General features: G+C 38.5%; 1 protein-coding gene across 1 annotated transcript; it reads left to right on the top strand.

Annotated features, from left to right (window-relative positions):
* Nucleotides 1–5,581: 5,581 nt before the first annotated feature.
* LOC148836276 (histone H3-like centromeric protein A) lies at nt 5,582–9,605 on the top strand. The gene is made up of 6 exons (XM_088914785.1): nt 5,582–5,681; nt 6,023–6,102; nt 6,853–6,973; nt 8,074–8,189; nt 8,584–8,658; nt 9,474–9,605. Exons 1-6 carry the CDS (start codon nt 5,582–5,584, stop codon nt 9,603–9,605), a joined length of 624 nt encoding a protein of 207 aa, XP_088770911.1.
* The last annotated feature ends 558 nt before the right edge of the window (nt 9,606–10,163 follow it).

Below are 10,163 nucleotides of genomic sequence, written 5' to 3' on the forward strand. Positions count from 1 at the left end.
GGATGGGGGATGCTCTTCATGAGTCAATAGCTTTTTAACCACAACACACATGGTTCTGTAACCAAGTGTTTTACACACTAAACAAGCCCCCTGACCTTTCACGCCAATGCTTTGATTTGAGAAGTTTTAAAATGCAATATTCCATTCATTTCATTTGTAATTTTTTTATACATAATAGAAATTTTCTCCAAAGGAGAAAGCTAAATCTCTGGAGTTTCAGGGTCTGAAGGTTGACCTCCCCCTTCAGGTCCTGGCTGTGTATGACAAGCAGTTATTAGAAACAGTTCACATGCACAGCCATGCATGGTGAGGCAGAGTGAATTGTATTTAAGATATTATGAGAGCAAATGTGTCCTATCCACTGGTTTGAGTGTTCTGCGATCTTGGTTTGGTAGGGATTCATATCCACTGGGGCCAGCGCTTTAGAAATCCAGGAGCAGTCCTTGTCATGGGGGATGGAGCTTGATGGAGCTCAATGCCTACTAAAGGCACTGTGATGACAGAAGAGAGGCAGGAAAGGAGTTAAAAATGATTAGACACAGCAAATATGATTGTAATGTGGTAATATGCCTCCACACTTGAAAACCCTTGGTTTTGGTGGCTGTTCGGCCGGGGCAGAGGTTTTAGGATAAGAAAAACTGAAGAGATGTGTCTTCAGCTTGATAAAGAAGCTGATGCAGATTGGACATCCTTAATAAGGTTCGGTAAGTCATTCCACAGTTTAAGGGCTGTGTGACTGGAAGCTCTGCCACCTGCATATTCCTGTTTATTTGGCGGTTTTTGAGATAGACAGCATCCTTCAACCAGAGCAGTCTTATTGATGCTTAGGGAAGCAGAAGATCACTTAGGAGGCTAAGTTATCTGCATGTGAGTAAAAAAGCCTTGAGATTGAAGAATGAAGAGATAAGAGAGATGCCCAGGAAGTGGGATAATAATATCATTTTCATGTTTTTGTATGTTTTTTGCAAACTATGCAGTTTAGTGGCTTGACGTAGGTTTTGTGCTCAAATGTATTCAAAGATGCTGCCTGTCCTTGGTCAGTAAGATAAGGGCATGTATTTGGTAAGCTGGCTATACGCCCAGAACATGAAAAGAACTAACTCCTAACTAGTCTGCAACTTAGATATAATTAATTGGCAGGTGTTGCTGTTTTATCATTTGTTTAGAATATGTCATAGTAACTCTTTGTGTTTTAAGGCATAAAGGACCATCTTCAGCTACTTATTTTTTAAGTCTGGTGGTCACAAGCCAGACTTCCATATGCATATGAATAAAGGGACTTCTGCTTCACAGACACCTGAACTTTGTCATTTGTTTGACACTACAAGATGTACTGTATATGGTATCATATGAGAAGCCAGTGCAATAAAAACAGGACTTGGATGATGTGATTGTATTTCTGTGTTCTAGTCAGAACATTAGAACAGTTAGATTCTTTGAGCTTTCTTAATATGGAGTGGACATTCTTAGTTATGTTTCTAAGATGGAGAAAAAAAAACTTTAGAAACCCGCTTTCAATGAGAATCAACATTAAAGTCAGGGTGAAACTTTTCACCAAGTTACTGTACAATATTTTTTACTGTTACTGTGATGCGATTAACAGTGTGATCAGCCACATTAAAAGGGGACTCTTAACGTGTTATGACAATTTTTTGGGGGGCCCAACGATAAAGACTTCAGTTTTGTTTATCCGGCAGTAGTTAATAAGTAGCTTCCAGTAATTTCTGGGTTTCCTGTGCTTTATTTCAGTTTCACATTGGTTTTGAAAGCTAACACTTATCCAAGACATACTGTTTTTTGGGCATATTGAAACTGGTACTTACAGTAGGTTTCTTTCTGAGGGGAGTTATCCTGAGAAAAGATGAACTTTTCTTTCCTATTTTCTTGATTTTCAAACATAGCTATTATGCTATGCTGTGCAGTATGGGGTGGCTGTTTAATTACTGTATCAATAGTCCCTGGAATCTAAAACCATTAGAAGGGTTACAAATGACAGGAGGCCATTCACTCAATCTAGCTAATGTAGTAGCTAATAATATATTATTCTGTGGAATTTATCCTGCTTTTTTTTAAAGAAGTCTAAGTAAATTTAACAAAAACACAGATGGACAGTTGTTGACACACAAGCCCACATCCAGCTAAAGAACTGCCCCTTGCTGTCTGTACTAAATCTAGTTCACTTCACTTGCAGCTACTTCATCTGAGCTCTTTTGAGCTCCTGTAAAAAGGACAGCTTAGCTGGAGACACTGGCGTGCCAAAATCATTTTCGAACTTCAAGCTAACTTCACCGCGGTTTCAAATACAGGGGCTCCAGATCTCCAGAGACGCCGTAACACACAGTCATAATCCTGTCACACATAGTTTATTCCTGACTCTATTGGCCAAAAGGCGGTACTGGAGGCAGGGAGGCAGAGAAGTTAATTGAATGTTATTTGAGTTACGGTATAAGTGGTAAGTAGGGTAGCACGCGTGATCAGCAATTTTATTTGAAAGAAATTAAGGTAGGAATACTCAAAATAAGTCTAATAATAAAGTTTAATTTTAGTCTAGATCTGTCACTACAGCGTCGACACTGATGCCAGTTTTTCTAAATAAACTTTTGTTAAGTTTTATCATTGCTAATTATATCATTAATTTTACTTTATGAGTTTGCTTGCTCGCATTAGGTAGAAATTAATATTTCAATATTTTTTAAACCTAAGAGTGAGTAGTTTAATCAAATGAACCATATTAACGACACATTACCATCCTGATTTGGACATCAGTCATTTTTTTCTAATGTGGTTGTTTTTAATACAGTTTTACATTATAATAAGATGTACATACAAACAAGATATGAAATTATTGACTCCCTCTGGCTTTTGCACCGAAAAGACAGGTGAAATACTGTAGTTTTTAGCTTCAGTTTGTGTGCAAATACGAAAGGCTTTTCTAATGACGACATCGAAGTAAGTTGTTTTCATTTGGATATAGTTCTGCATTTAAAAAAAAAATCTTACATTTGTAGGAAATCGCTGGATTTGCAAAGTGCATGAGCCAACTAAGATGCATTAATTAATCTTGATGTTAATGTATTGCTGGTATATTTACGAGACTTATTGCGAATGGTGCAATATTGGAAATTCTGCAAATGCTTTCTTTGCATTTTAGAGTAGTCTTAAGAAAACGCTGTGCTCATGACGCCATAAAATAATAACAACGAATGACTTATTACACTGTAGCTTGAAAATGTAAAAGATAATCCTAACGTTGTGTGTCATTACTCCATCCATATGTTCTGTAAGTAATAAAAAGTGAGCGAACAGCTGATTTACATGGAGTGACAATTAAAGAAATAATAACAGCAAAATGTATTTTCTGTTATTGCTTCTGTCGAGGTAAGGACATTTTTCCTGTTCCAATAGAATCGGGCTGTGAATCCGGCCTGCTGCATATTTTCAGGGCGACCAGAAACGACCCAATTAAATTAATAAATTAATTAATAAAGAAAGAGGGTTGTTATTTTACAGCTTTATTTTATTTTAATGCACAATGTGTGTTTGCATACCTGTTGGAGTAAATTGGCAAGCACGTGCAGTGCAGTATGTTTGCACCTCTTTCCGTGTGTATGCATGGCCTGGAATTCGTGTCTGGAAAAGGCAACCTCACTTAAATAAAGCAAATATTTTTATAATATGTAAATAAACATTGACAAAAATTATAGAATGACGCAAGTTTTTCTTCTAATGTGAATGGTTATATTTTTGTATTTGTGGAACCACTTTTAATCGCTTTACACATTCTTTCTACTCAAGCGTTGCCACTTGAAAAAAGAAATAACAACAAAAACACCACAAGTCTTTTCTGTTATTGCTTCTATCAGGGTAAGGACATTTTTCCTGTTCAAATACAGGGGCTCCAGATCTCCAGAGAAGTCGTAACACACAGTCATAATCCTGTCACTCATAGTTTATTCCTGACTCTATTGGCCAAAAGGCGGTACTGGAGGCGGGGAGGCAGAGATGTTAATTGAATGTTATTTGAGTTACGGTATTAGTGGTAAGTAGGGAAGCACGCGTGATCAGCAATTTTATTTGAAAGAAATTAAGGTAGGAATACTCAAAATAAATCTAATATTAAAGTTTAATTTTAGTCTAGATCTGTCACTACAGCGTCGACACTGCTGCCAGTTTTTCTAAATAAGCTTTTGTTAAGTTTTATCATTGCTAATTATATAATTAATTTTACTTTATGAGTTTGCTTGCTTGCAGTAGCTAGAAATTAATATTTCAATATTTTTTAAATGTTAGAGTGAGTAGTTTCATCAAATGAACCATATTAACGACACATTACCATCCTGATTTGGACATCATAGTCATTTTTTTCTAATGTGGTTTTTTTTAATACAGTTTTACATTATAATAAGATGTACATACAAACAAGATATGAAATTATTGACTCCCTCTGGCTTTTGCACCGAAAAGACGGGTGCAATACTGTAGTTTGTTCCTTCAGTTTGTGTGCAAATACGAAAGGCTTTTCTAATGACAACCTCGAAATAAGTTGTTTTCATTCGGATATAGTTCTGCATTTTAAAAAAATCTTACTTTTGTAGGAACTCGTTGGATTTGCAAACTGCTTGAGCCAATTTAGATGCATTAATTAATCTTACAATTAAAGTTTTTCTTCTAATGTGAATGATTTCATTTTTTTTAGTTGTGGAAGCACTTTATATCACTTTACACATTCTTTCTACTCTAGCATTGCCACTTGAAAAAAATCACTAACCGCACAAAATTACTTCGAACACAGTGCGGCCTGTGACTTATAACAGTACACAAAGTATACCACTAAGTAGTCTAGAAATTCCTTTAAAAATAAATATAAATTCTTTTATTGGGAAACCCTATGTCTGCATCATTGCAAATAACCCCCTGTGTATTCTGCAGTCATAAGAATACAGTAACTTTAACATTTAACAAGGGTAGTTTGTGTGTTGTGTAATTGTCTGAAATCAGACAGGTTCCATTGAGTTTCCTGTTTAATGAATTGCAACAATACATTCTAAAATTTTTCCAAGAAAAAATAGGTCAGATATAGAGTGAAAATGGTTTAGGTAGCATTAAAGTTTTTAAGGCTATGCATGTGTAAAGTAGTATCATTGTTGGTAGGCATTCCATTTTGTCATGTGTTTTAGTTTGTACTGCATTTCAGACTTTAAGCCGAGTTAGACCTAAATGCTTTTCTACCTTAATATTAATCTTTTTTATCACTCTTGGTAAATTGCATTCATATAATCTATTTTCTGCAACTTCTCACACCTTCTAAAATGGGTGAGAGTCTGCAGGTTGAAAACCACTGACAGAACAGTATTGAATGATATACTGGCATGTTCTCATGTTGGTCTTGGTAGGTTTGGAGGCAGGCATGTGAAAGGGGGGGACAAGTGATGTTAACTTACAGATATAATTGCAGGGCAGGGCTTGTTAATTCATCTTATGTTTCCTGTTCAGGCAAAAATGGCTAGGTTTCCTTATATCTGGTCTAGTAGATCTGTCTGAGGATTTGCTTTCCATGTCTACTCAGGCTCAGCACAGCAAAATGGTGAATCCGAGAGCTTCTACACGCAAGAGGAAGGCCGTGGCCCCTAAGCGCCAAGATCCCCCCCCTCCGTTACTACCCCAGCGATCCGAAAGACCAGGTCATGATTTACTTTATGATTTTATTCAAATGTAAAGCAGTTCCTGTTTTAAGCCAGCACATGTACATGTCGGTTCTCTTCTGACTCCTATCACTGAATTTGTAATATTCAATTTTATCACTCCAGTGGTATCATTTGTATTGGTTATCTGTCACATCCTTTTGCAAGTGAGCGTCTGCAAGTTTAATAGGAAACACATTGGTGGATATGTGAGCACAAACCGTATTTACAGATTTGTGTCTATGGTTAGTCTGTTGCCTTGTCTCTTTTTGTGGTCAGTGCATTAAATGGTCTGTGTTATAGAGGGAGAGATGCTAATGGACAAAGTATGTTTCTTCCAGGGACCAGTGCTATGATGGAGGTCAGCCCGGTCCAGGAATCTACTAACAAGCAGCTATGCAGGGGCCCTTCCACCAGAGCAGTAATGTCCTTTGCACTTCAACTGGGCACCACACTGGATATACACACACTCTGGATATACAGTACACACACATTGGGTAAACTGTACACTCACACTTGATACACACACTCTGGATAGACACACACTGGATAAACTGTACACTCACACTTGATACACACTCTGGAAACACATACACTGGATAAACTGTACACTCACACTGGATACACACACACACTGGATAAACTACACACACTCTGGATAGACACTGGATACACACACACTTGAAGCACACACTCTGGACACACACACACTGGATTAACTGTACACTCACACTTGATACACACACTCTGGATAGACACACACTGGATAAACTGTACACTCACACTTGATACACACTCTGGATATACACACACGATGGATAAACTGTACACTCACACTGGATGTACGCTCACAACGGATACATACTGTACACACAGTGGATACACACTCACAAGGGATACATACTTTACACACACTGGATATACATTCACATTGGATACACACAATGGATACACACACATTCTGGATCCACTCACACTGGACACACACTCACACTGGACATACATGCTCACACTGCATAATACACTCACTTGGAAAGGTCCTGGAGAATAACTTCTTGAAAGGAGTGTGAACCTGACTAGACATAAGCATATTTCTACATGTGTGTATTTAGCTTTGCCTGTGTCCAGTCCAGTACATCTGTGTGTAGATTGATTGTTCTGGTCTACACAGACTCAGCAAAGCAAAATACAAAATCAGGAAGAACCAGGTTCTGCTCGTAAGAGGAAGGCTGAGGTCCCACAGCGCCGAGTTACACCCCCTCCGCCTCCGCCCCAGAAATCTGACAGCGCAGGTCAGTGCGAAGCTCCACCACTTGTGACTCGCTGTGTTTCTGTGTGTCTCCATCTGCCTGTCTGTCCCTCTGTGTCTCAGTTATTGTATTGGCCTCCCTTCATATTTTAGTTCAGGGTTATTGTCACATGTTCCTGAGTACAATGAAATGCTTACTTCCGTGTTTTCCTCAAACATGACAAATGACATAAAATATTACATAACATTGACAGAAAATGACATACAGTAACAAATTACATCTCAGTTCTTGGAGACAATAACAGGGTAGCAGCTATTATTTAACCAGCATTTAGATAGCAAAGCTGTGTGCAAAGTTCAGCAGTGGCTGTAAATTCACTGGAAAGTTGTGGTTGTGTTTTGAGTTCAATGCAAAACAGAGGGGTGTAAGTGGGTGGAGAATTTAAGAGGTGGAGTTTAGGAGTCTTATGTCTGTGCTGTAGAAGCTTTCTTTGAACCTAGAGGACCAGGCTCTTATACTCATAAAAAGTGCATTTCCAGGGTGGTTTTGATCCTTGATCATTTTACTTCCCGTTCTTAGGCAGTGCGTGGATACTGCAAGGTCATGGTCACGCATGGCATGGTCATCTGTCACTTTAATCATTTAATTTTTGTAAAGTCTGCTCCTGCAATAAAAAATCAGTACACACACAACTGAATGCAAAGTGCTGCTCCTGTAAAGGTCCTTAAATTTGTCTTTTTTGTGATCCAGTCATACAATATGCCATGGGAAAATAATTGTGATCACATGTCAGTTAACCACTGAAGTACACTAGTCATTGCCAAGCCTGGCCACATAGGTTGTGCATTATACAGTATAGTTTGACATTCTCTTCATATTTTCTTTTGAGGCAGGTTAATCTGCTAACCTTATGCTTTGTAGGAGTATATACCCAACCAAAATTATGTTTATCTGAACAGCAGTTACTTACTTTTGAAATATTGGAATAAACAGATATATGCGATATATATAAATCTCTAAGTTTATGAAGAAAAGTGTGTGACTGATAGGTGAGTGCAGACTGTATGTGTCTATATTTTTGGTCAGTCTGTTGCCTCATATCTTTGTGTGAACAGTGCATTAACTTATTTGTTTTGTGCAAGGGGAGAAGCCAGTGAAAAAGCGTAGGTACCGTCCAGGGTCCCGCGCTTTGATGGAGATTCGCCGGTACCAGAAATCCACTGAGCTGCTGCTACGCAAACGCCCCTTCGCCAGAGTGGTAATGTCTTATACACACTCATGCTACACAAATGGTGGAAATACAGTAAGGCAGTGCACTGTATACAATGGACTTCTTTATTGCATGTTTTCTTGGTAACAGAAGAGCACTGATGCTGACAATAACTCTGCATGCTTGTCTGGTATCATTGTGTTTTGCTACCATAGTCCCACTACCTGGAAGCTATGAGTGAGGTGAGGAGCAGTGAAGCTAAAAAACAAAGTAGAATTAGTAGGAGTTTAACTCAAGTCGCTTACTTGTGTCTCTCCACTCAATTCTAGAAGGTTTTATGGGGGGGGTTTAATCACCAGCAGCTTCAGACATTTGCAGGGACATTAAATAGGACCATTTAAGCCTTGACTGATCTGCCGCTAAAGATGTTGTGTGGTTCCAGGTACGCGAGGTGTGTAAGCAGATGTTTCTGATGGATTACAGATGGCAGGGCATCGCTATCACCGCGCTTCAAGAGGTGAGATTGTGGGTTTACCTTGTGGTCTACTGTCTTTGAGTTTAGTGGTACTTTACTGTCACTCTACACCATTGACATACTTGTGTACTTGAATTTATATTTACATCTACATCAGATATGAGTATACATATAAAGATTCACATTCAAATTGTTCCAGAAATGGCCAGATCCCATCACATCTATTGCCTGTCTTTGTCTGCCAATGCATGGTACAATATACCTGAAGCTGTACCTGGTTATCTGTACAACGCAATGTAATCACCCAGGAATCTGAGCCCTCTACTGCCACCTATTGGACTGTAGCAGCAGACCTAGTGTCTTCTGTAAATTACTGATCTTACTGTGATTGTTTTTCCACATATCAAATGTGGTTAAATGTTCCTGAATTGTTAGCCTTGAGACAGAATCAATCTTGAGCTTTGTTATAGGCAAATTATTTTGTTTAACAGTTTAAAATTATTTAAGGATCTTGAATAATTATGAACCATGACATATTCTAGTGGGATAGACTGGCATTCCGTCCAGGGTGTACACTGCCTTGGGTCTTTTGCATGCTGAGATCTGGCTCCCCTGTGACTCTAAATTGGAAGAAGCAGTTGGAAAGCAGATTGATGAGTGGAAATATACCATGTTTGGTGTACTAACTACTTGACGCATTTTTTATGCTCACATCATCTGCTCCTTGTATTTATATAATATGAATTCAATACGTGAGCCTTTGCAAAATCCAGGTTTACCAAATTGTTGTGGTCATTTTGTCTGTCTGTTGGGAAACGCGCCTGGTGTCTCTGATCTACATCTCTGCCCTCTCTTAGGCTGCAGAGGCGTTCCTAGTGCGGCTGTTCCAGGACTCCTACTTGTGCTCATTGCATGCCAAGCGGGTCACCCTGTTCTCCATGGACGTCCAGCTGGCCCGCCGTATCCGGGGTCCTGAGGACCGCGTGTGAGAAGCCAGTCCAGCACCGTTCAGCAGGATGGCCACAATGTCTGGATATTTGTCAGACATTGTTAGAGGTGTTGTATTTCCACAAGTTCTGTTAAGTTGGAAATGATTATGTTCGATTTTTGAGCTCCTGTTGAAAACTTTTATATGATATGCAAAGACTGTATTTGAAATTGTTACAGTATGTTCTGTTGTTTGAATTTTTATGATGTCGAAATTGTGGCTTGAATTCTGTACCTAAGAATACTAATAGTTTTCATTTGCGAGCACTTTTCAAAGTCCGGTACTATAGCTCACATAATACTGAGCCTGTTACTGAGTTTCTCAAGAAAAGACACATTGGAAATGGTAGTTTTTAGTAGTATGTGGGAAAGTGGTTTGTGGTAAGAAAAAGGAAAAAGAGTTATATTAGTTTCTATTTTGTTTTACAGGGTTAGTCAAAGTGCTGTCGTTAATGTTGACGGTTTATTACAAATTAGTTACATGGGTAATTGACAAAAAAGATTTCAAATTAAAACATAAACATCAAAGTTTCTAACAGTTACCTTCTGTGGAGGAGAAA

Source organism: Atractosteus spatula, chromosome 4, assembly GCF_055471065.1.
Source record: "Atractosteus spatula isolate fAtrSpa1 chromosome 4, fAtrSpa1.hap1, whole genome shotgun sequence".
NCBI lineage: Eukaryota > Metazoa > Chordata > Actinopteri > Semionotiformes > Lepisosteidae > Atractosteus > Atractosteus spatula.

Coding starts and splice junctions, on each gene's coding strand:
- LOC148836276 (XM_088914785.1), top strand. CDS start 5,582: ATGGTGAATCCGAGAGCTTCTACACGCAAGAGGAAGGCCGTGGCCCCT. Junction 8,190..8,583: donor AACGCCCCTTCGCCAGAGTG/GTAATGTCTTAT, acceptor GTGTGGTTCCAG/GTACGCGAGGTGTGTAAGCA. Junction 8,659..9,473: donor CTATCACCGCGCTTCAAGAG/GTGAGATTGTGG, acceptor GCCCTCTCTTAG/GCTGCAGAGGCGTTCCTAGT.